This window comes from Rhizoctonia solani, chromosome 6 (genome assembly GCF_016906535.1).
Source record: "Rhizoctonia solani chromosome 6, complete sequence".
NCBI lineage: Eukaryota > Fungi > Basidiomycota > Agaricomycetes > Cantharellales > Ceratobasidiaceae > Rhizoctonia > Rhizoctonia solani.
The window spans coordinates 2058122-2082806 of record NC_057375.1 but is presented as its reverse complement, the minus strand read 5'-3'; the positions used below and the strand labels follow the sequence as shown (position 1 = coordinate 2082806).

Here is a 24685-nt window from a genome sequence, read left to right as displayed (position 1 = left end):
GCCTCGGCAGTCCGAACTTTGAAGGGCGATATTGCCTTGTACAGCAAGTCCCGGCTTGGCCGTAGCCTAGCTGATTCATCGTTCGTGGTGGCGGTGGGTGATTTGCGCGCGAGCGACGGGAGAGGGTGGAGCAATGATCGGTGCGGGGGGTTGTTGATCAAGGATTAATTCGGAGAATGTACATCGTGAAAGACGGTGGTGGTTGATGAGAAAAAGGCCGTCGGCGATACTTTGTGGGACAAATTCTACCCATTAGAAGCAACTCTCTGTGTGTGTACGTATGTGGGAGGCCCCAGGATGGTAAGCGCCCACGAAATAGACGTAGACAACGTGAAATCGGTAACTTGACTGCTATTATTAGTAGACGACTTGCCATGATCGATCTTTTGCGTTAGATGTCCGAAGCCTCTCGGCCGGGATGGCCGCCCTGATGAGTGTACAACGACATAAGCAGCAGCCGTGGTGGGTGGACGTGCGGTAACCTAGTTGTTAGAGATTTCGCCTAAGCGTAAGAAGTTGTTTCCCAGGATATGTAAACCGATCCTGAATATCGACTATGTACGATCTTGGAGCGAATTTTTGATTATACGAGCCATCGAGCGAGCAAAAAAAAAAAGTGTATACGTATATACGCGCGGGAATGTGCCGAAGTAGGGTCATAGACAAGCTCGAAGAGAGTTTCGCGATCGCGACCAACGGGCCAAGGAGAGCGAGCCTTGTCCCAGACAGACAAGGTTTCTCTCAATAGGTTCCAATCCTATCGGACAACGGATCCCATGTGCACGTACTGCTCCTTCCGTTTGCGTACATATACGTTTCCCAAGTCTCTGTAACTCGTCTTCCGGAAAAAGCAGGTTCCGATCGATGGTCTGGTTCGCGCCTCGAGGATCAGAAAGTATCCGGTTTAAACGCTGTGACTTGTCACGTGTCACGCTGTAGCGAAGAGAGGGAATGGGGATGGAACAGAGATGACGTGTGGGGCGATGAGCTCCAAGTTCTCGAGTGCTCTGCCCCCCTTCCTCTTGTGCTGTACGGTGTGCTGACAGTGCAATAGGAGCGGACATGTGGTCCAGACCACACAAGGCCAGGGAGCAAGGGAGCGGGAGTGGGGAGAGTAGAAATTAGGGTAGGCAAACAACTCCGATTCACAGGGCCGGGAAACTAATTTGTTCAAGGACGGATTAGCTTTTTGTTTTTACGTTTTCACGTCTTTTTTCGTTTCGTGTGACGAACATGCGTTTGCATGCCGGACCCTGGGGGCCAGGCCAGAACCAGCTTTGGATTGTTGCATAAAACGACCATGGTTTGGATGGCTACTCGTCATTCCTCCTATCCTACTCATAGTACTACCAACTACTACTACTACTACTCCTCTACCCCACTCTAATTCGATCCGATTAAAATGCCTTCTTCTCACATCTTGGCTTACCCCTCTGTCTCGTCCTCGCTCAACAATCTGCAATACCAGACGAACATCAGCAATGTTCCATTGCATGCTGGGCCCCATGGACGAGCTGCTGAATCCGAAGAAATGGTGAGCTCAATAATACATAGATTAATTCAACTGTAAACTGACTGTGTTCCCAGTTGAAACGCGGCTTGAGCCAGACTACTGCTGGGCCAGGACGTACATCCGCGCTCTCTGGTATGCCATCTGTAAGTTCATCCGACTTCGTCATACAGACTCCGAGCTGACAGAGTACATAGGGCAAACAACCCACAAAAGAAGAGATGCTCATGATGCGCTCTCGAAATCTCTAAGGACGTTGTAGCGCTCTTCGCTCCGTCCGCTATTTCTCTCTTTTCTGCTATTTCTCTTCTCTTGGGTTATTTATACGCATAGATTTCTTGTTGTTCTCATCCCATCGCTTTCTTTGGCTCTCCCCGGTCTGCATCGTTGTCTCGCTATCCACCACCTCTGCATCCCCCTCCATTCGCCCTAGACACTATATCACTATTACCCTGTGAACCAATCAAAAAGTACTGTGGCTTGTCCCAGGCTATATAATAAAATTTCCATGCTTGTTGGTGAAACTTGCCTTTTTTGGACCGTATCCTAAACTATATCCTTCTTCTCAAGACCGACCTCATAACAAGCACGAATAGGGTAACTTGCGCCAAAGGTGGGAAGAGAGCAGATCCCTAGTCAGCCCAAAGTCCCCACGGCACTAATATTCGGCATCTCCCGGTCCACCCTCAGACAACCAAGCTGAAACTCCCTCATCTCAGACACATCTCATATTATTCCTCTCTCTCTTTTACTCCGACTGTACATCTCTATATACCCCTCAACCTGGTAAATCCGTTCACGCGCAGTCGCGTGTCTCTGTTCGGCGGACATATCAAATGGGAGGGACGTGGCTTGCCAGGCGTTATTTGGAAATGGAAAGTGTCGATTGCGAATGGATGTTGCAAATTGTACAGAGAGACCAGCTCGGGATGGAGAGGGCCTAGGTTCGGTAAATGGTCGCCCGTACAAGGCTGGCGCCGCAACCACCTCGGAATATGCACCACATATACACACCGCACCGCGACTCGCCAGCTCGGTCTTCTCGCCCATTCATGATCCACTTCCAGACTTGGACAAAACGGGAAATCACTCCTCATCGCAACCCCAAACAGGAAATATCTCATAAGCAATTCAAAACAAGGGAGTAGGGGTCCAGATCGACCGTGATGGCTGTGCAACCCCTTCCCCCTCGAACGTCATTTCTGTTCTCAACTGTCATATTCCCAAGAGGCATTTTTGTGTGTGTCTGTGCAAAAGTAGGGGTTTCCGCTCTTGTTCTTGCTGTACACTGCAATAGTTCTAGAATCTGGGTGGTGTCTAAGCTGTGTCTCTATTTATATTAACTTTGGGGGATATAAGCTCGGGGTACGAGTTATCTCAGCACTCCCCTCGGGACCAGCACGGAGGTATAAGTCAAAGGGTGTGTTTTCGTTATTCTGGGGCGACTCGCACACACGGAAGCTATCTCGTACCAACCAAAAACAAAAGATACTTTCCCCCCTACCTCACCCTCACCCCGAAACAAACCCACCCCCTCAAACCAAAACCAACGCCAACACCACACCAAAACCGAAAAAACGAAAATAAACGAACCAAAATGACCACTCCCCATGATCTCGCTCTCGCCCAGGCTTCGCTTGTCCACGAAGCTTCGCTCGCTTTGCCAGGGGAATTCAGCCAGTGCACGTACGACTTGGGATATATTAAACAGGCCGTGTACCTTTGTCTCAGTTGCCCGGACGGACAAGGTCGGGGTGTGTGCGCGAGCTGCTCGATCGGGTGTCATGCGGGTGAGCAAAGAAGGAATGGCTGACATGGATGATCCATATATTCACGATTTACAATTTACATTCACGGCCAGATCACGAACAAATCGAGCTCTTTCCAAAACGGCATTTCCGATGTGATTGTCCGACAAGCGGGCTCGGCCACGGGTGTTCTCTTAAACCTTCACCACTGGCTCCGTCCACATCTAAACTGCCCATAAACCACGAAAACGCGTATTCTCAAAACTTTTTTCGCGGTGGTAGGTTTTGTCGTTGTGCCCAGAAATATGATGCCAAGACGGAGCGAGAGACCATGGTCCAGTGTCTGAGTTGCGAGGTGAGTTTTGCGGGGGGGAAGCTCAAAGGTGTGATGGAATTGCGGCTCATTTTGGATTAATTTGAATGGTTAAATTATTTGGATATCATTATTGTCGGATTTGCGTTTGGATCGACCGCTTGGGATTTACACTTGGATCAACGATCTGCATTCGGGCTTGGAATGGGGGCGCATTCCGAACAAACAATTGGGAATATTCTCGAACCGGGAACTGGAACGACATAACCCCCCAACCCCCCTTGGATATACACTCGAAACATCTGGACTGTTATCTACATTTGGACTTGGAATGTACCTTTTTTCTTTTTTGTGCCCTGGATGGAACTTGTTCGGGCGCGACTGCGTACATGCCCATATCCGGTCACGCGTATCCCTCGGCTGCGCTGCCCTACACGTGTCTGCGCGACTCGCATCCCCGACTCACGATCACGATCACGATCGCGACTCCGACACCAAATCAAATCCGTTTACGCGTACTGGGGGACGGGGATTTGTTTGACTCGTTTGGACTCGGTTTCGGGGGTGCCCATTACATTTTATCCTTATTTAATTTGGGGGTCACTGCACGATTTTCAAACTAATTAATCGTGCTTCTGTCTGGCGCCGAACATCGCATTGGCCATGGGTGCCTTGGGTGGGGTCTGGGCCTCCATCACTCACTATCTCTCTTTGTCGTTGTTCATGATCGACGAATTAATTGTTTCTTTTTTGTTGTGGATTTTTAGGACTGGTTCCACGAGTCGTGTCTTAACTTGCGGGAACGAGTTCCTCCTAGGGAAACGGCAGAGTCCGACGCAGATCCATTTCCGTCCGGCGCCCAACCTGCGCCACTGGACCAGACCCAAGGTGGACCGCCGCCGGAACAGACCGAACGAGCCCAAGTCCAGAGTGCTCCACCAGCCCGCAGTGGGGATGCTCCACTAGTGCTAGGGCAGATCCAGGACGCTCCACCAGCCCAGGACGGGAACGAACAAGACGCCGAGTCTGTTTATTCTTCGGCGTCCCTGCCGCCGGCTTTATTACCAGGCGACTCGTATGAAACGCTTATTTGCGGGAGCTGTGTTGGAAAGATACCGACTGTGAAGAGATATGCGGGAACCAAGGGATTTAGGATGGTTGTTCCGGCAGAAGGAGGTGTGGAGGGATTCAGAATCTTGGGCGAGGAGTGGGATGAAGAGGTAGAGGTTGATGTTGTCGGAGAGAAGGACAAGAAGTCGGGACGAAGCGTCGAGCTAGTGACGCTGGTGCAGACGAGCAAGCCAGCAAACGACCTCGGGCGGAAGATCCGAATCCCACGCCCACGGACACACCATCCTCATTCAACGACACGTCCGCATCTACCCCAGACGATCCAATTCCCCCTACCCGATGTACGGCGCCGCCAATCAACAGCCTAGCCCAAACGTTTCTTGCCGACCCGACCGCATATGGCGACGTGTTTCTGAGTGCTGGTTGGCGAGAGCGATGGTGCCGGTGCGAAACGGTGAGTTCACGACTGAACGAATCTTGCCCTTGGAACTTGGTGTGGATCGGGTCGGTTGGTCGGAGTGAATGAGTGGGTGGGTGGGCTGGAGAGATCGGAATCATGATTCCCCAAGGGGTTGGATCAAATTGACTAAAAATTACCCGTGGGAGCCTGGGTCAAACCCTCTTGACTCTCGAGACGGTTACGTTGTTGTGCCCCCAGAGTTGCCCTACAGAGTCTAATGACCTACCCTTACCGCGCCAAATGCTAACCTAATCACTCGCTCCCTGTCCAGTGCTATCCATCTCTGTTGAAACACCCATTTCTGCTCGAGGAGGAAGAGACGTACGAACCACCCCAGGATCCGGACGCGGGACTTTCGCTGGAGGAACTTGGCATGCGGGCGCTCGCGACTCTGCCTCATGAACGAGCGCTGGACAGTATTAGGGCGTATAATGCGATGCGGTGAGTTTTAAGTTTCTCACCACTCCCCCACACGCTTTATACGCATCTCGTCATCCTTGTCAAAAAAATTTCTTACTCCATCCAACTCTAAATTTTATTTTATTTTTTGCGTTGGAGCAGGGACGACCTCATGCTGTACTTGCGCCCGTTTGCAGACTCGGGACGAGAAGTTCGCGAAGAAGACATCACCGCGTTTTTCCAACGCCGGCGCCAGGGTAGGGTTTGACCCGGCCCGGGTCATGTGATTAGTAGGGGGAAGGGGGTTGCATACAGGGACGATTTGTCGAGTTTTATGTTGCCTAGCGTTTTATCTTTTTCTGTGAGTCGAGTTTCTGCGAGAGAGAATGAAACAGTGTTCTTGGGAGACTTCTGAATACACAGTACTCAGTACAAGGGGGACGAGAACGAAACGGCGAATGAACGAAAGATGAAATGGATAGCTGAAACGACAGAAGGGCGAGGCGAGAATGAGCGTACAGACGAGATACAGAACAGAGATCATAACAGCCGGATTTTGTCCGGAAACCAAGAAAGAGAAGGGGATTGGGGGTATGCTTAGAGTTTTTTTTACGCCTTTACCTGCCTTTTGCCTATGTCTGTGTGCAAATTTATGCGTTTGTTAGGCCCCGTTTTGGTCGATCCAACGGTTGATTGTCAGGCTAATGATAGAAGTCAAGAGGAGCTGAAATGAAGGGAAGAAAGGGGAGGAATTGAGTAAGCGCCGTCGGTTCGTTATTCGGCTCCCCTGCTCTCACTCACCATCTCGTCCTCTTTGAACCAATAGCTCATAACCGCGTTAAGCTCAGCAACAACAGAGCGTTGGGGTTGGCTATAGACAGTGTGCGACGCGTATAGCTTGCCGGTTGTGTCGTACAGCTGGCAACATGCTCAGGACCAGCCAAACAACACGTTTTTCAGACTCTACTCACATCATAGTGGCAGGGATTGCTCTCGCTGCGCCGCCATTCAAATCGCCTTCCGTCGCCAGGGATAGCGAAGATCCGGCACCTGTGTCGTAATGAGGTTAGAGGAGGGAGGAGACGCGGGAGTCTGTGGTCAATGCGACTGACCTCTGAGTCGCTCCGCGCTGAAGGAGGTTGGTCATTGGTGTCTGGAATCGACCAATCGTTGCAGTACCGAGGTGGTTCATCGAGTCCCAGTCGAGCCTAGAGTACGTTTGAGAACGCGTATAGTGAGTCAAGACGGGGGGAGGGGACTCATACCAGGCGATTTCGTGCTCAACATTCGGGTTGTTCGTCCCCTGCCATACCACCGTGCGCGTGCTGTTGAGCGTAGTCGTCGTGACCTATTCGGGAACTTGCTCAGTACACTTCTGGCGTGTCTTTTGGACTCCGACACTCACGAAGCGGAAAAAGACAGGCTTGGCCCCCTCGTAGCCGATGACACCAGTGTTGCGTGGATCGTTGGTGGTCCAGTACACATCGTTGCTTGGTTGAGTGTGGCCGTTGTTGGTTGCAGACATATTCACGTCGATTGAGAAAATGTGAGTGAGTGTGTTGTAGTACGTGTTAGGGTTTTTAGATAGATAGCTGATGCCTCGAGACCTTTTGCTTGTAGTTTATTCGCTGTATCGACCGCCCGTCTTAAGTATGATCTCGTTGACGCATAGATCTACACCACCTCCTACGCCGCTCATGACCCAAGGGCTGTTCCCCCACTTCCGGAAACAACAAAAAACGAAGTTTAGGTCTGCACCGCTGTTTGTCGGGTTGATTGCAAGTCATCTCACTTGTTCTGACGTACACCAGTACTGCTATAATCAATTTCCAATTCCGTATATGGAAGGTAAATGCTGTGAGGTACCGGCATGAGAGCGAAGCCGGATACACGGATGGCCTCAACAATGACCGTTGTTCGCTCCCGGTAAGTATGCTTCCTATCGGTCTTTGGACGAGGGCGACAATCGAAGCTGCTCATAGTGGAGAACTCATAACATGACCTCGATAATACGCGGCTTCCTTCGAGTTTGGTGAGCAACTGAGAGCACTGGTCGGTGCTTCCTTTCCCCCGTTGCTGCGCTTCATGTTCGTTTGGATCGGGTAGGCATTTGTTGCTATGCGCGTTAACTATCCATTCGATAAAATGAAGAGCTGGTGTTGCGATTTGCGGGGTGGCGCGCATGCGAGTCAAGAGAATTGTGTCTCATCAATCCAAGTATATCATCGCATACAATCAGCAATGTGCTTCAGTAGTTGCGCAGCATTCATTGTTCGATTCATTATTTTCCTCGGTACGCATTGCCTAGCCGAACAGGACAGGCAGTTATGTTATTGGCTTATCAATCTCACCTCACGGGCAGAAAGTTTGCCTCGTTGCCGCTAGGAAAATGTATTCAATTCATCCATCTATGCCAACTACCTTCCGACAACTAACACATAGGGGTTATTTACCCAAGTGTTCATCGAGTCCCCGATGCTCAGGGCCCAAATATATTGCTCCATCAGCGATCATCCTGTCATTACGTCCAATCGGGTGTATAGCATGACGGAGTATCCATCGGTAACCTAGTTCAACTCTACCCGAGTTCGATATTATTGTGCTCGGAGCTGTCGGAATATAGTCTCGTGTTCACGAGATATGTAGTGGAGGTTGCTGGCACCGAGCGTATGTTGCAAATCGTACGCAGCAAGCGGGTTGTAGATCGTACTGGGGTCGCCCCAAATACTTGATAGGGAAAGAGATAGCTTTGTGGTGTTGAATATTCATCGTGACAAGACCGGTGCCGGAACATAGAAGCTCGATAAGTTGAAGGTCCAGGGACAAATTGTCGAAATTTACTTCGGTAGTTATGTGCAGACGGGGTTAACGTCCGGGACGAGGAGACATCGGAAGATGAAACTCAGAACAATTAATTGTGACCCCTCGTTCCGAGTTCTAGACTGGAAGGTTACCTTGGCCATTGTTCAAGACCAGGGGCAGATCGGCAAACAGATATGGCATGCCGAGGCATTTTGAGTGATCACATATTTAGCATTTACGAGTGCTCCGTTTCCGCGGAATGGCGTCTGATAAAGTGCATCGGTTATGATATTGATGAACGTTTGAACCGAATATGGATTTTGCCAAGATGATTACACAGATACCACGATCACTCTCCAGGTTCACGGTGCCTGCCATGGCTTCCATCTTCTCGACTTTGCACAAGCCATCTACGTCCGAGAGACCGCCGTATTTGGTACATGCCCCTTCACTCTTGAAGCCATGCAATGACGTCCCAGATGAGATGCATACGTCGATTGTGACGCTTGGTGCTCAACTCGGCCTACATACCGATCATTGGGGGATCAATCTCGAGTCTCTCTCTCATGGGACTAGGTCGTCTATTCCTCATGCGCATAGTGCCCGAGACGAATTTGTGTATGTTGTATCTGGGTCCGGGCTTGTTTGGCTCGATGGAGAAACATATGATCTCGAGCCAGGAGACTGCGTTGGATTTCCAGCAGGCACTGGAGAGGCGCATGCATTGATTAAAGATGGGTACCAGATGGTGGATGGGAAGATGACTACGAAGAGCGGGTCAAAGGAGGCCCATTGGTCTTGCTTGTGGTAGGCGAAAATGGGAGAAATGATCAGGTGTGGTACCCAAGGGGAGAGCATGAACATCCGAATAAGATGGTACGTAATCTATCCTAATTTGTCGCTGTAAGTCTAAATGAGACATAAGTAGCGACAACGCCTAGGTTGGTGGACGGACCATCCGGCCCGAGCCCAAGGACAACACTCTGGATGGCCTTTCAAACCTCGCAAAGATAGCTCATCAATATATTCGGATCCGGAGAACAAATACGGCCCACCAACGTCTATTAATCACAAGCCCGCCGAATTCTGGCCGACTACAGGGCGGATATTACATGCCAAGATTATGCCAGCACCGTGTCCGTTTGTTCCAGGAGCCGGTTCTGTCTTGCTCTCCGCCTTTACGGGGTTATCAGGAAGATTTGACGTTATGCAGTTGCGGCTTCCTCCTGGTTTGTCAAGCCACTATGCTCCCGCTGTCTTTGGTCCGGTCCGAATGGCGTTCAAGCTCCGCCAGATGTCCAGGCGCGTGCCCAAGGTGACACATTAGTATACGTCCTTGAAGGGGAGGGCGAACTTAGTGTATGGGACGCCCGTGAGACCCTCTTTGCGCGTGCTACTGGATCTAAACTACGAACCGAGACGAGCGTAATCAGACAAGGCGATTGTGCAGCGTTTCCTGGCGGGTCTGGGCTGGCCTGGGCAATAAAGAATACCGCAGCTATAGGAAGCAAGGAAGATCTGGACATTTTGGTTATTGAAGAGGTGGGTAGCAATTGTGGGGGTGCATTAATTTTATTATATTGAAAACGTATGTATACAGAATATACCAGGCGACAAGGTCGTCTACCCATGTGCGAATGATGTAGTGGATGCACGCGAACGCGTAGCCAGGGAAGGCGGAAGGTGGTGGGGTGAAATAGAACACGGATTGACTGGGAAGAAGCATTGAATGGGGTCGTTGTTGATGATCTAGATGGGAGATTCAGTAAGAAAGATTAATGAAAATGAAAATGATCAGAATAGAATTCAGAGAGAAGATTAAGTCTGTATACAGACTTGGTCATTTACTGGCGAATCCCAGTATCAAAGTGATGATCGTAGAAAATTATTCATCATAAGGAGCAAGTTGGGCTGTTTACTCACTTTGGTTGGGCTGATAAGGTGGAGGTTGAAGACAGCCCATTTACTATCCGAGCCGCCGGGTTAAAGGTCAATATCACGTGATTAGGTCCCTGTGCTTTGCGCTTTACACCGCTCTTTGTTTGATACCACGGCCCGTTGGCCTCGCTTGCTTGATACAAAGATATGAAACATCTCCCAACAAGTGGCTTATGCATGTATGCTTGAAAAAAGTATTCTATGTGTCAATAGTACTGGGAAAGTCTGGCCAGATATCAACACGTTTCCGCAACGAGGCAGCTCTGTTTCACACCAGCGCCATCTATTGGCCCATCGATGTAGCTCTCTGCCATTCCCGCCCTATATCGGGGACACTTTGGGGGCGTGCCGGCCATGATGCACGCTATCCAAGCCCTTAAAGATACTAGCCGTTGCCCTAGCATCGCCCACCACCCTCGATATACACTCCGCTCCGATACTGAGCTCCTTCGTGTCGTCCGCAACGAATTCCTCTGATATAGAACTGCGTGGTACATCTACTTCACTCAGGAAGATCATATCAATTAATCATGGCCTCCGTTACAGACACACCACGGTATGTGAACGTTTCCAAGTTGTGTACACTCGGATTGCCGTTATTTAAAGTTACTTTTGGTTTCCTATTCTCAGTCAATTCATTGCCGGACTCGAATCAAAGTTCTCCCAGCTCTCGGTATCTCCAGACGACCCTTTGCTGACCGCGTGAGTGGAAGGTTGCGGAATTTTAGCCATCTGGATAGGTTTTTGACTTGGATCACTTTCTTTTTCGAACGTGAGAAGTGCGCAAGCAGAGCAACTGCCCGAGTATACACCCATCGATTCTCAGTCTCAGATGTCAAAGGCCCAGAACCCCGACCGACGTGGGAGATCTCCTGGTCCTCGCTCGCTCACTTCTCGCGGGATTCTCCGCCACCGTTCGACTTCAGGAAGAAACGGAAAGACCAACCTGTCCACCCCGCAGCTCTAATGGCGCAGCTCAAACGGCGATTACATTCCCAGCCAAAAACAGAAGAAACGCGCGATGACATGGAAGTTGATACTAGTGGGCGTGTACGTGCGGTACGCAAAAGCAATCTCCGAGCGGGAGTCATTGTGGCACGTCGAAAGCGAGAAAGTGGGGGCGAAGATGCCGATGTGAGTAGTGCTGAGATAGGAACTGCGTCAACGCCCTATTCCAGAAATGTGAGTCCGGGTCACAAGCGTGAATAATTTGGATAGGGGATTAAATAGTCTTTTGGGGTAGAACAGCGCCCTAATTTACTGGAGCCGGCGCCGTGCATCTTCTTTTGGTGAACAGTCGACCTCTGCCTCGTTGGAGGTACGTTTAGGTTAATTTTAAAGGGGTCATTGGCACTAATCGCGCTTGGTTAATTCTAGACCAGTAGCCCTACTATCTCAATCACTGAAGCGCCTAATACCTCTAATTCAGGCCCTCTGCCCAATGCTCGGCGCCGACGTGCAGGTCGCTCGGCTTCTACTTCTGGACTTCCTCTTCCTCAACTCGATACAACCGACATCACCGTCCGCCGACCTTCAGTTGCGCTTTCGCTCATGAAGACTCCATTTATCCAAGATGTCGATATGGCCTCGCCCATGTCCGCGACTCCTATCATGCGCACTTCGACTGAATCGTCCATGTGGGGTCCTCGAAAGTTTAACCGCTCTACTATCCATCACGGGCCCATTGAAGAAGCACCCAAGCCATCTTCACCGCCTCCGGACTATGCCAGTGTCATGCATCGTGACGACGAGGATGGAGATGCGGATGACGAAAAGACGCCCCTGAGGACCATGCCTACTCGGCGAGCCGGATCCCCAGCACCGGCAAGTTCATTGGATACTGTGCATGAAGAAGAAGAAACTTTGCCTAAATCCGGGGTAGATCTCACGGATAAGGATGATGTTATGTCACCTTGAGCTATCTTGGGAATGCTGGCTCCACCACTATCCCGATGAAGGGAGTTCATGAGGTGGAGGGAGGGAGGGGGGAGACTCAAAAAAATCTGGGGTACTGATGGCTTGTGGATGATAGCGAGGGTGGGTGGTAAACATGGTAAGAGGGAAAGCTCAGGTGGAGCGTTAGACAGGGGAAGATGGAGCTGGCTGAAGTTTGCAGAGGGTCTCAGACGAGGCCCCATCGTCTGATTGCGGGGTAAGAATGTTTTGTGAGGACTTGTGGTCCAGACTTTTGATTACTTCATTTCGATGATTATATACATGTATTTATCTTCTGTGAGAGAATCCTATTGTATTTTTGTATAACATTGAATATCTATCTTCATTTCGAACGCTGTACTGTACATGCTTGGACCGCGGTTGATCTCAGAACGGCCTAGAACATGAATGATATCATGATTCCCCTTCTGATACCTTATGCGCGTGTGTGTCATATCGCACGTCTTGCTAGGTTTGGCTTGGGTGAGGGGGGCTTGATCGTGCGTAACCCTTGCGTAGGGGGTCGCAGAATAGGACAGGGTGAGTGAACATGCCATCACCCGCTCAATTGTATTTCCCCGCATTCAAATCAACATCCAGACCCCAATACTCTGCGAGAACCAGAGGTACCACCCAGCATACCAAATAGATCAGTCCTCTAGCGATAGGCTGGTTATCGCGGTAACTTGGCGATTTAGATGGCAGAACGAAAGAAACAGGAGAAGAGGTAAGGGTGACTCTTGGAATGTCACGCGTGCTTTTGTTGCGTCTGCTTTTTGTTGCGACCCTTTTTATGGGGGCCAATGAATTGGGGCGAATCTCCTATTAATTTGGATCCATGACAAGCCTTGAGAACTCTGCTTTTCAAGTACGACCGATGCCTCCAGACTTTCCATATCAGGTAGTCGAAAGGATGGAGAGGGATCATATATTTGCCATCTCTGGGATCAATCATATATTATCAAACGCTGGCTGAATACGATCATCAAACTTGCGCCGCGTGGAAGTACACTCTGGCGTCGTCTGTACACAGGAAATGATAACCTTTTTTGATGCCCACCGACTGGAAGGTATTTTGTATTAGCTGGAATTAGTGCGGGATACAAGAATGTAGGAGATGTAACTTCAGAGGCTTCGTTGTATAGGCGCACAGTACAACAATGACGGTTACTCAAAAGGTCGGAATTGTGTTCCGGTCATTTTAAGGCGTCGTTGAGTTGCAGAGCGTTGTACACCTCGATTTTAATGTGAATAAACTAATTCAACCGAGTGAATTGGTGTATTGAGCCTTGCAATCCCTGACCGTAGCTAATGACACTCTATTCAATCTTGTACTACAAGAAAGGAGCTGTCCTTCCCCCCATTCCGGGTTCCGCGCGTGAATGTCGGAACGGTTTATGGAATTTATTGAGCCAACCCTACAAAGCCCCCTGCGACAACGTGTAAACCCCTCTCTGTTCTCCAGCTGTTACGGACCAGTTTCTCGTGTAAGTAGGTCTCTGAGCGACTGATAATGGCTCTAGGGACAAGGTAAGCTCAAAACCTTCTACCAAAGGTAAATTAATTGTATCGAACTTTGAAACATCAGGAAAGTGTCCACATTGGGCAGTAGAACGATAGGATTGGCTGCGAGCTAGATGGAAAATCATATAAGAGCCAATTGGTTAAGAGGGTTTTGGCTCAGAGTGGCCGGTGATCGTAACTCAAGTCGCCTGAAACATAAGACTGCTTACGTTGAGATCTGTAGCCACATAAAACATCTAGCCACATGGACACAGACGCAGAGACACAGCCACCGGAGACCCTGCTCCGAGCGCGTTTGCAAGCTGTCACGTGGTTACTGGGGCGTTCCACTGGAACCATTCAGCGATGGCCGGCAGGGGAGAACAAATCATCTCCCGGCTGTTCGTCAAGTCTGCATTACTTATCAGCGATGCCCGCGAGAACCAGAGCGCAAGACCTGCGTCTGGAGCCAAGCCGGACAAATGGGTGAGTGTTGAGAGTCTTATCAAGTGATAACCCTCTCGAGCTTGTTGTGGCTGACCTTACCTGATTGGTCCAGTTTCAACTAGAGGTAATGGATGATGGGAGGTTTGGGGGGCTTACGCAGGAACTGAGGGATCTGGGAAATGCGGCGAGTGGGCCTCTTGAGCTGCGTGTGAGAAGTATACTCGTCCTCGGTCCACCATCGCCTGCCCAAGCACTTGTTCTTGTTTCCGACTCGGAGCGACGGAAAAGAGTCGAAATTCCTCCTGAAGCTCGTGCGATTCAATTGGAGGAATGGTCTCTCTCCCTCGATCGTTCGACTAGGCTCGATTCAGCCCAGGCCGGAGAGGAGCCATACCCGGCCGTGTACAAGCAAGCTATTGCACTAATGCGAAGTTTATACGCTGTGTTGAGGTATGTTCCTGCGTGGCAACTTCATAGAAGGCTTGTACCGGGCTCGGGAATGAGGGTCATGGTTATAGCTACTCTCGTAGGCCGGGAAGAGGATGCATTGCACGAGGAAGTTCTTGCATTAAGTAAGTCATAGCTCGATGGGAGTTTTTTTTGACTCGCAAACTCATATCTTTATCAGCACACAAGCTCATACCAGACGAAGGCGACCTAATTACATTTTCATTCCCGCCGATTGTGACCCCGTTGGGTGCAATCGCACTACGTGCTCAGTATAGACCAAACGTACGATTCAGGCTAGATCCTTTGGAGAGTCTGTGGAGCTCGGCACTCGCGACTCCATCCTCGCCGGGAGGAGCGGGAACAGGACGAGGTTCAACATCTCCTGCATCGCCTTCACCCCCTGCTCCCAAGTTCGATCTGGACTCACCTGCCTTTACCCCAACGCTTCTTGCCACGCGCCAGCGAGCATCATTAACAGGCTCAGGGTCGCCTTTACGACCTGCGTCCAGGACCGGCACCTCGCCCGGCACAGTGGCTGCCCCACTTCCTCCTCGCACGCGGACCATTTCTCAACTATCGGCCGGTGGAGATACGCCTCGTAGTCCGCCCCCAGGGGCCGATTTTTATGGGGGCGCATCGGGACTCACACGGACTCGTCGAGAAAGCCTTTTGACTCGGGGGAGCGTGAGTGGCTCAGTCACCCCATCGGGCCTAGCTCCCGGGCCTCCCTCATCGCCACGAAGGACATCAGGCACAATTAATCCTTTCAAAGGCGCGACTCTGGCTTCGTCTCCGCGAACTCTGGGTATGGGCGCGTCTCCCTTGGGGGGCGGCTCACCACGAACGACTCCCGGGTTGGGTTTGGGAACATCGCCGAGAGCGGGAATTGCGGTAGCGATTGGAGCGGGAACAGGAACCTCGCCTCTGAGCGCTGGCGCTGGCGCTGGGACCGGAAGTTCGCCCAGAGGCACTGAAAGCGATGGGCGCAGAAGTATGGATAGTGGTGACGGAACACGATTAAACGCCCAACCCCAACCGATCAAACGTTATTCGAGTTCGTTTGGTCATCGCCCAGGAAGAAGCGAAAGTAGTCTGGGAAGCGCAGGATTAGCCGGGGGCAATGGTAGTGTCGGCGCGATTGCGGTTGGAAGTCTCGGGGCTGGAAGTACGGGAGGCGCACCAGGGAGTGTGGATGCTGGAAGCACTGGGAGTGGTGGCCAGGGAGGCGGAGCTGGGGCGGGTCCCCACTCGAGGTTGAGCACTATCGGGGTGAGTTGTTCAAGTATGATACTTGACTCGATGTCGACTAACAGCTTGGTTCCCTTGCTTTCCTGAACCGCAATGACTGTTTGATAAACCATGAACTCCTACCTGGCTCGACATGCCTAATTTGTGGCTTACAACGTCTCGCTTACGAACTTGGTATTCCTTGATAACCTCTGTATCCTCTCGACCCTGTGCCGTCATCCAACTCGATGATCGGATATTCGATGCTTCCTCATCGAATTCGGTTATTCAACACCCCAATGATCGTCCTCCGATTCGCGCTCGATCGGATATATCCTTTCTCGACGTCCAAATGTGTCTTTGTCCTACCAACCGGGAATCTACAGAGTCAATCCTATCTCAGCCATGCAGCTGATGACGACGATCTCGGGCAATTCATCAAGGAGATCGATACGCGCCCTCAACTAGGTTCAGAAGGGTCCCCACTCTCACCGACACTGCGATCTCCACCGAGCAATTCCCTCTTTCCTCGCCCGCTCAAGAGCAGTTCCCTCGGCGGACCGAGCGCTTTCCCTCGATATCTCAAACCGAACGCTTTCCTCCTTCCTCGCTGCCCACAACCTATTCTGCCCTTCCACATCTCTCGCCTCTTGGAAGAACTTATGAACAATCGCTGCAACCGTTCGGCTCGAGGCCGAATGAAGGAATCGCACAAAACCTGACTGATTCCCCTCGCCCATTGCCTCCACCGCTGGAAAGCGTCCCTCCCTCGCCCGCGGAAAGTGCATGGCAGATGAGGAGTAGATCTCGGGAGCGATTTGGATCGTCGGAGCGCAGAACGTCGATAGATAACCGCTATGGTGTCCGGGGACCATCTACATCCAGAGAACGTAGGCCCATGGAGGTTTTGGCCCCTTGCCAGAACGACTGGGATTGGGGCTCGAGGAACGGACGAGGACCATGTCGCTGGGTCCCACAGCTGCCCCACGGGAAGCCCCCTCATCCTTGTTCACTGGCTCTCCTTTTATCACCGGCCGAACCGCATCCCCGTTTAATCATGAAAGAGCACGCACGACATCTCTTACCCCTATTCATGGCCGCTCCCTCACCCCCTCCCACGAGCGTGAACGCACGATTTCGTTTACGCGCCGCAACCGAACACTACTGACCAGGCGCGACGAGGTCGATGCCGAGATTGAGCGCATGAAGGAGTCGTTCCAGGCATCCTATGCCCCTGCCTCTCCTCGCGAGCCCGCATCGCGGGGGCTGGGACTCGAACCGACTCCGAGGATCGGGGACGGATCTTCCGGCTCTGGGTCTGGTTCGGGGACTCGAAGAATCGGTTCCGAGGAGGTGGTCGGTCGGCTAGAACTGGGCGAAAGCAGCGGGCTCGGATTTGGAGCGAGAGGAAGTGTTCGGCCGGGGAGGGATACCGACGGGTGGAAGGATGGGGGAGAATGGGACAAGCGAATGAACGGATGGCGGTAACACCCATACCCGATGACGAATCCAGTCTAACGAAAGACCCGATAATATTCCATTTCTTGTCTAATGATGTGTCTCTTTTTTATGTACTTTTGTCCTCGGCCCTGTTCAAAGTATTTTGGCTAACCCCATGGCATGTACAATTGTATCTCTACTATTACTACTACTAGTAAATTTTCCTTCTCGTTCCATTGACGATTCTTCTCTTTTCTTTTTCTGCTCTCTATACTTACTCTCCACCACTCTTCATGATTTGATTCGTCTCGCTATGGTTTCTTGGCGTACTCGATTTTTTACACTGCTTGCTGGGAGAAAGGTATTGTGACCTTTGCTAGGCTGTGAGAGATTTGAGGAGCCTGGTTTTGCGTCTGTAAATAAGCGCTTGTATATAGATGCAATGGATGTAATAAGGATGATGGCTATTTATTTAGGTATCCTAATCGTACTTGCGTGAAGTTTGACAACCATCCATATAGTGTCTAAGGTCCACGAGCAAATTTCAAAATTGCTCGTAATGAAATCGCTATCCTCCCTCCCACCTGGGCACACCTCACCCTCTCGACCCTACAATTAGGCATGATGGCCGAGCGGTCTAAGGCGACGCACTCAAGCATTTGCTTGGCCTGGAAAAACAGGCTCTAATTGCGTTGGGATTTATCCCGCGTGCGTTCAAATCGCACTCATGTCATCTACTTTTGATGGGCTTTTTAACTATATGCATATACCACCAGCATGGTGTATCATGCTCGTAGTAATGTATGCGTGAGACTTTTCATGCATTCCTGTTACTTTATCGTGGGTTGAATTTGAGGGTGACCTAACTCCCACCCTTCCACGGTTCGAGAGTCCTCGAGTCAGATAGAAATACAACTTCAGATTACAAATATGGGAAAGACTAATATACAGGCTACCGAAGTATTGATACGGACAGAGGAAGTGAAGGTGCTTTGTCCAACACTACCGTCCCGTCTTCTCCTTTACTCGTAACATGGGGGCTCATGAATCCCAAGTTGCGCCACTCGACAGGTTGCTGTCCCGGCGCGAACCGGAAAGTCTCGACGAGTCGTGCGAGAATGATTTCTGAACGACTCCAAGATCAGGTTTTGATCATGCCTTTGCTTGAAACTGATATACATACTCAACTCCAAAACAGCAAACTTGTAGCCACTTTATTCGCACAGGCATATCAGGTATATGTTCCCTTCGGTGATAAACAGACTTACATGCATGACCTAGGTCCTGCTCCAAAGGTCATCCTAGGAGTTTTGCATCAGCACTCCCAAATTAGAAACTATGGGGTTCACTTACATCGACGAGTAAACCCCTGGTATCCCACCTTTGGATACCGATTGTGGCAATGAATTTAGCCATCTCTCTGGACGAAACTCTTCCGCATCGTCACCCCATGTATCTCTAGAAAATGAACAAGTTAACTTTTGTTATCAGAACATGAGAAAATCACTTGCCTACATCGGTTGGCACGGCTCAAAGAAAGGAGCAGCCGCGTGCCTTTCTCGATGTATATTTGTCGTTCGTTATCTTGAGTAGGATATCGCAAGGGAACAACCCAGTCTTTGGATGCATACCGTTCAATCGTGGGTACTGGAGGAAACAGTCTGAGTGTTTCTCTGACTATAGCGTCCAGGTAAGGGAGTGTATCACAGTCCCGAAGATCCGCACGTGCGGCCTGAAGTTCCTCGCGGAGTTGATCCTGAATATGTGGATGTTCGGCAAGAAAATGGATGGTTCGTGCAAGCGATGAGCTGCAAACGCTTTGAATTCGGCTAGAAAAATAAACCTGAATCATTTACCTGGTCGTTTCAAAACCCGCAAACACGATAGTACTATTGCCAAATATCAACTATCAACCCATATCACCGGATACGTTAGCTTACTTGATTTGTCCCCGCAGTTGGTCTTCTGAAAGTTTATCTTCTTCTTTTGCGTGTGCATTGGTCCGAACTTTTCGCTAGTGAGTCGATTCAACGCTTTACGCGAGAGAAAATAGGCGTACTCAAAGTAGATAGTATGTCATAAGATTCGCCTCTGGTACTATCGGACAAAGTAGCTTTCCCGCTCTCTAAGATGTCGCTCGACTAACGCCAAGTTAATTCTATCTGCATCATACTTATACCAGAAAGATTGAAGCAAACTTACGTACTTGGCCTGGGTATCGATCATTTCCCCAATACGCTGAATGCAGCCGCTTGGGACCCATTTAGCCACAGCTCGCGATAGACTTCTTGGAATCAGGCGAAACATTGGGCCTATGTACCCCTTTAACCTGAACAACGAAGAAAAGGTGGGACTAGGGGCCATTTTTAAGGTCCAATAACTTATCAATGATACTGGAGGTTGCAAGAGACTCACATGACGTTCTTCATCGTATCAATATAAGGTGAATGGTTGTCCTTTAGGGCGCCGAATGAATATCCGAAGCCTAAGAAATTTGAGAGATACCATAGCAAGTGCTCGGGTAGGTACTAACCAGCCTGGCCGATGGCCTCTAGAGTGGTCACCTTGCACCATTCAAGCATATTGATCTCCTTCCTATCAGCGCCATTCATGGTCGAAATTATTGTGTCTATCAACTATTTTGACATTAGGCGACTAATTTAAGAAGTGTAGTTTCAAGCGGCTTACTTCGTATGCCACTGCCTCCATCGTCGAAGACTACACGCGTATCAGGTCCGCTAATATTGACGGAAACATGACTTCAAGGTCTTACCACTACACATATTATGTTACTTATAATACTCGTTTGGATTGAGATTACGCACTGGACTTTACATGGAGACTTGTGAACACGGGATTTAGGGCCTGTCCATGAAAGATTTTAGTAGTCACACAGATATCAATTCAGCTTAGCACTCACCTTTCGCTGCAGCTTGTGTCTGATACCTGATAGGTCATAGGTGTTAGCGACAAACAATCGCTAAATTGTTCGTCTCACCGGAGATTCCGAAAAGCCCTGGGCCAAAAATAAGATTATTGACTCTGCTTCATGTGTTAAGCCTGCCAAAAATGGAAATGATTCAAGCCTGACGCACTCGAGATGCCCTGGCGCATGCGTGAAAACAGCGTCATGCTCCTTCACCAGTATTTCTTGGAGGGCCCGAGGATCTGAAACGCATACAAACTTGTTTTCGCAAATGTTAGGGCGGCTCAGTTGCTCTTATTAGACACATTCCAGCACACCTTGTTCGTACTGCGTACATTCATCCGTAAAAACAGGTGCCGTAACCGGGCTAAGACAATGGCTTAGCTTATCCTAGGTGAAGCTGGATATCAATGCAATGTAATGCTTACTGCCGAGTTTTTTACACGCAAAATAATATCCAGCGGGAGAGAGTATACAACCCATTACGTATATAACCAGGCTCCCTATCGACCATACGAAGAATCTGGTAATAAATTGATCGAATTCCATGAAGTGTATCAATGGTTCGAGACAAGCGTCTTTGGACAAGCAAGAAGAGAAGTATTAATTGGGGGGTTGCACTGGGAGTGGATCGGGGGAGGCTATATAACACAAGTCCGCGCGCGCGATTTCTATACTGTTGCGCGCGCCGCGCGGGGCGCTGGTGGAGCTATACTTGACCCCGGCCGCCGGGTTCGAGTTAGCGCCGTGATTGCTAAGACAGAATTAACTGCCAAAGCCAGTCGTAATAGTCCAAACTTGAAAATGCTTTTGTAAAGGTGAGACATTATAATCATAGAACCCGTTCGAATATTCGATACAAGAGAGTCAGGCTATAAAAAATCTCATCCAGTTTGTTTCTGGGCTGGAGATGGTAAGAGTTAATGCGCATAATACCGAACCATTATCAAGTATACAACAGTCCTAGAGGAGCTGGTGTAGGCCTCGGAGAAAGTGGAGCAAAAACATATCCGGTTTCTCTCCATTCCCCGTCCCAGGATTCCCTAAGTTGTTCAGCTACATTGTCAGTTGTATGACCAACTCTTCGTAAGGGCTTGATCAATCGAAATGCGTCTTTTCCGTTCATGTAGAACCGGAACAGTCGCTTTTCTCTAAGAAATCCTAGAGCCGAATAGAGTGCAAGAGCAGGAGTATTGTCGAATTCCGTTTCGAGCGCAACCTAGGGACACGTAATGGAGTAACTGAGCTAGCACGATTCATAGGGTCCCTCACCTCGTCTGCACCGTTCGCAGTCATCGCATCGATAGAAAGTTCTACAAGGTGTCGAGCTAAAATCCGCTTCAGGAGAAGAGCTTTGGGCGGATATTATTCCGAACCTATGCCCCGTTTACGCCAAGCGCCACCAACAACCAGCATGGCAATATAACCTCGTTCGGCCTTTCCGCGATGTGAATCTTGTTTACATACTATAGCGCCTACAGGTTCTCCGGATCCTAGGTCATGGGCCTAAATATTGATGTAACATAATAATTTTCTCGTTAAATTCTGTAAGTGCTGACCATGAAAGCAAGGTGAGGCCTAATTCCTGTGATTATTCAAAGGGACATAATAAGCATTCTAATATAGGTCACTTACCACGAACTCAGAAAATATCGATAGGTGTATATGACATAAGGCTCGCTCAGTCCGTCTTGCACCAGAGTCATAATAGCGGGAAGGTCGGTTTCTCCGGCGTAAGGACGATAGTTGATTCCATTGAAAGTATCCATAGTTTAAGTCGCAACAATCGTGATATAATCCACAGTATACTTTGGGCCACTTATATATAGAGTCCAGAGAGAAGCTCCCACGCTTGAGCGACCCACCTCACTAGAGACGAAAGAGCCGTTCGAGACCGGAGAAGGATCGATGCGCAAGATGCAACAGAAAGGGCAAGTCACGTGTTTGATTGAACAAGTAGGACCCTAAAGAAGCTGGTCATTCATTTATGCATCGTTCATTTGATACCTATTACCAAGCACAAAACAAACGAGGACGAAGACGAGAGTGATACGGTGTGCATATACACCAAAAATATTTAGGAAAGCCGAAGGTGCCGATTGGTACAGTGATATGGTATTGCATCTTTTTGGATTGCAACCATCAGTGAGCCGCATCCGCGACTACTCGGCCTATCCTCGTTGTCTTCGCGATTAGAAACATTCTCTACAAGATATGCTTATCTAAAGTAAAGGTGGAATTGAATAGCTTTTTGGTGCCCAAAGTCAACAACGGTAAGTTATGTTCAGATATAGCTACCAAGCGGCAACATAAAACATCTGGCAATGTGCCATATAGTAAACCAATGTGTAGTTGATTGAGGTAGATAAGTTATGGACTAGAGCCCAAGGAGGCTAAAATGATCAGGGTTCACGGCCCGCGGAGAAGATGGACAGGCTTAAGATGCCACTTGGCATATAAATACATGATGAACTAGAACATGATGCCTATGAAGAAATAAGGATGACATAATCAGACCAAGATAAAAATGCTTTTTAAAAAGTCCGTAATACTAGAGCATATGGTAAACTTCGCACATCAAGTACGTATAAATATAGCTACCCAACAAACTACGGAACTCTGAGTGACTACTTTGAACCCGAACTAATCAAAGACAACTCGGTCATCTGCCCCTTTGCACAAGGCCTGCTGAAAATTCGTGGAGGCCAAGCCATCAAGAAGATGCTGCATGATATAGTTAGAGGATACTAAGTAGACGATGGTTCTTGACTTACACGAGAACACCTCCCCAGAGAGTCATTACTTCCGATGTGTAAAAGTAGTATTCTTTACGGGAGAGCGCGCCATTTCGTCCAAGCCCAATTGCGGTTACTCGATATATAAGCGGGATCTGCCAGAGGATTAGAGACATGGCCCAAGACTATTAGGCGACACATACCATCAAGTTTTGGCAACAAACACCAGTCATGGCAGCCACCCCGAGCCAGTTTCCCAGGAACCCATTAGGACGGTTGTTCCACTGCTCCTTACGACGTGACCATATCCGGTACACGAAATTAATGAGCAGCCCTAGATATACAGCGAGTCCAACAAACTGGACGAGTATGCCAGCAATAATAAGCTGTTGAATTGATCATGAGCTAGTGTAACCCGCCAAGGTGGGACGAAGATCACTGACCTTGGAGCCGACTTTGATGATGTCTAGGGCCGAGGATGCCTTCATACCACCGCCAACCGCGGTAAGCAGAAATGCAGCTGTGATCGTATGTAAGCGTAATGGTTAACCTAATTATAAGAGCACATATACCAAATTGATATCCCTTTGCACAGATAAATAAGCGCACAGATCTATGAGATTACTTATCTGGATGACTCACCATTAACAGATTCGTCAACAAGTCAGGTTTTATTACTAGGAGCTCGACGGCATCTAAATGAACGGCGAGTCGACCGAGAAGGGTGTACGCCTAAGAAAAAAAATTCAAGTCAATTGGGCTCTAGTAAGAGATATGGTTGCTTACCCCGAATAAAAAGAAAGAGATAGAAATGAGGATAAGGTAATCCATGGCCGCATACAGGCTCATATTATGAAGATCGTCAGAGTACGCTATAAACAAGAAGTCGATTAGACTTCCGCTTGCGTCTTCCCTTGAGATTACACATACGAATTCTAAGGAAAAGTCCAAGTCCATAGAGGATGGCACCAAAAACAAAGGGGAGCATGTAATAACCCCTATGTCTCGAAAACCACGCCAGCATGGCGCACGCGGCCAACATGTAAAGAGCGCCTGCCACGATCGCAACAGGCTTATTGGGAGTATATGCGAGAGCTAGATAGCGAGCGATAGAGTGAGCTCTCTCAATTCAGAATCAGAGAATATGTGTCAATCAACTTACGCAGAATACCTGCTGTATCTTCACTGGCTAATGCGTACGAGCTATGGGCCAAAATGCTGAGAAATACCGGAGCTAAAAAAGAAGAAATAATAGACATTGTCGTTGAGATCTACAGTAGGAGAGATGATGTTGGGTTTCATTCTCCTTCCCAATACAATTTATAAGTATTACTGTGGACCATGGTTAGATTAGAACTCGACTCTGCGGAGGCATACTGTGATGCGCGCGTTGCGCCATCAACAACACGCACCGAGTACAAAAAAATCTTAATTACAGTCACCGTTGAATGGTTCTTTGGTTCTCCGCTACCTGCTTCTGAATTTGAAAAGGGGGCAAAGTACCAATTGGGAGAAGGATAGGCGTCACTACACTGCGCATATCTGCATCTACGGGGGCAGTGCTCACATCGCCTTGGCTGCGGTGAGTGTAGCATAGGACGTCAGATCCTTCTACGGGCCGAGGACTGAAGGTGTAAAAGTAATTGTGCAAATAAGAATGCTGATCATTGGTCATACCCCCCACCTCATCAGTGCTGTGAAATAACGTAGGTTGCACGGTTTCGAGGCCGGGATTTGTCCAGTGGACCCGAGAATTTAGCGCCATAGATAGGCATGCACAT

At 49.3% G+C, this 24685-nt stretch overlaps 11 protein-coding genes and 1 non-coding gene across 12 annotated transcripts; 8 read left to right on the top strand and 4 right to left on the bottom strand.

Annotated features, from left to right (window-relative positions):
* Positions 1-1402: 1402 nt before the first annotated feature.
* Positions 1403-1761, top strand: RhiXN_06075 (uncharacterized protein; the record flags this gene model as incomplete). The annotated part of the gene is made up of 3 exons (XM_043325891.1): positions 1403-1534; positions 1588-1656; positions 1708-1761. The coding sequence occupies 3 exons, from the start codon at positions 1403-1405 to the stop codon at positions 1759-1761; spliced, it is 255 nt and encodes an 84-aa protein (XP_043181323.1).
* A 1346-nt stretch (positions 1762-3107) lies between these two features.
* RhiXN_06074 (uncharacterized protein) lies at positions 3108-5769 on the top strand (the record flags this gene model as incomplete). Its single annotated transcript, XM_043325890.1, has 5 exons — positions 3108-3224; positions 4339-4791; positions 4839-5096; positions 5374-5543; positions 5664-5769. The coding sequence occupies 5 exons, from the start codon at positions 3108-3110 to the stop codon at positions 5767-5769; spliced, it is 1104 nt and encodes a 367-aa protein (XP_043181322.1).
* A 393-nt stretch (positions 5770-6162) lies between these two features.
* On the bottom strand, positions 6163-7026 carry RhiXN_06073 (uncharacterized protein; the record flags this gene model as incomplete). The annotated part of the gene is made up of 6 exons (XM_043325889.1): positions 6163-6225; positions 6303-6419; positions 6473-6551; positions 6614-6709; positions 6767-6849; positions 6907-7026. The coding sequence occupies 6 exons, from the start codon at positions 7024-7026 to the stop codon at positions 6163-6165; spliced, it is 558 nt and encodes a 185-aa protein (XP_043181321.1).
* A 1653-nt stretch (positions 7027-8679) lies between these two features.
* On the top strand, positions 8680-9114 carry RhiXN_06072 (cupin domain-containing protein; the record flags this gene model as incomplete). The annotated part of the gene is made up of 1 exon (XM_043325888.1): positions 8680-9114. The coding sequence occupies one exon, from the start codon at positions 8680-8682 to the stop codon at positions 9112-9114; it is 435 nt and encodes a 144-aa protein (XP_043181320.1).
* Positions 9115-9176: 62 nt separating this feature from the next.
* On the top strand, positions 9177-10032 carry RhiXN_06071 (cupin domain-containing protein; the record flags this gene model as incomplete). Its single annotated transcript, XM_043325887.1, has 4 exons — positions 9177-9179; positions 9232-9532; positions 9589-9845; positions 9904-10032. 4 exons carry the CDS (start codon positions 9177-9179, stop codon positions 10030-10032), a joined length of 690 nt encoding a protein of 229 aa, XP_043181319.1.
* A 739-nt stretch (positions 10033-10771) lies between these two features.
* Positions 10772-12158, top strand: RhiXN_06070 (cupin domain-containing protein; the record flags this gene model as incomplete). Its single annotated transcript, XM_043325886.1, has 5 exons — positions 10772-10797; positions 10848-10943; positions 11030-11423; positions 11485-11559; positions 11619-12158. 5 exons carry the CDS (start codon positions 10772-10774, stop codon positions 12156-12158), a joined length of 1131 nt encoding a protein of 376 aa, XP_043181318.1.
* A 1887-nt stretch (positions 12159-14045) lies between these two features.
* RhiXN_06069 (autophagy-related protein 13) lies at positions 14046-16525 on the top strand (the record flags this gene model as incomplete). Its single annotated transcript, XM_043325885.1, has 4 exons — positions 14046-14165; positions 14239-14698; positions 14755-15845; positions 16190-16525. The coding sequence occupies 4 exons, from the start codon at positions 14046-14048 to the stop codon at positions 16523-16525; spliced, it is 2007 nt and encodes a 668-aa protein (XP_043181317.1).
* Positions 16526-16763: 238 nt separating this feature from the next.
* RhiXN_06068 (autophagy-related protein 13) lies at positions 16764-17291 on the top strand (the record flags this gene model as incomplete). Its single annotated transcript, XM_043325884.1, has 1 exon — positions 16764-17291. The coding sequence occupies one exon, from the start codon at positions 16764-16766 to the stop codon at positions 17289-17291; it is 528 nt and encodes a 175-aa protein (XP_043181316.1).
* Positions 17292-17861: 570 nt separating this feature from the next.
* RhiXN_12388 lies at positions 17862-17976 on the top strand. The gene has a single exon. It is a non-coding gene; the product is annotated as a tRNA-Leu (tRNA).
* Positions 17977-18195: 219 nt separating this feature from the next.
* On the bottom strand, positions 18196-19855 carry RhiXN_06067 (cytochrome P450 family protein; the record flags this gene model as incomplete). Its single annotated transcript, XM_043325883.1, has 11 exons — positions 18196-18368; positions 18427-18455; positions 18512-18544; positions 18597-18699; positions 18759-19051; positions 19100-19132; positions 19184-19250; positions 19303-19384; positions 19446-19596; positions 19659-19728; positions 19777-19855. The coding sequence occupies 11 exons, from the start codon at positions 19853-19855 to the stop codon at positions 18196-18198; spliced, it is 1113 nt and encodes a 370-aa protein (XP_043181315.1).
* Positions 19856-21115: 1260 nt separating this feature from the next.
* Positions 21116-21938, bottom strand: RhiXN_06066 (GNAT family acetyltransferase; the record flags this gene model as incomplete). The annotated part of the gene is made up of 5 exons (XM_043325882.1): positions 21116-21388; positions 21442-21497; positions 21546-21675; positions 21729-21747; positions 21805-21938. 5 exons carry the CDS (start codon positions 21936-21938, stop codon positions 21116-21118), a joined length of 612 nt encoding a protein of 203 aa, XP_043181314.1.
* An 858-nt stretch (positions 21939-22796) lies between these two features.
* On the bottom strand, positions 22797-24163 carry RhiXN_06065 (RTA1-like protein; the record flags this gene model as incomplete). Its single annotated transcript, XM_043325881.1, has 9 exons — positions 22797-22893; positions 22944-23059; positions 23108-23290; positions 23348-23424; positions 23477-23489; positions 23547-23636; positions 23691-23776; positions 23835-23999; positions 24067-24163. The coding sequence occupies 9 exons, from the start codon at positions 24161-24163 to the stop codon at positions 22797-22799; spliced, it is 924 nt and encodes a 307-aa protein (XP_043181313.1).
* Between the last annotated feature and the right edge of the window lie 522 nt (positions 24164-24685).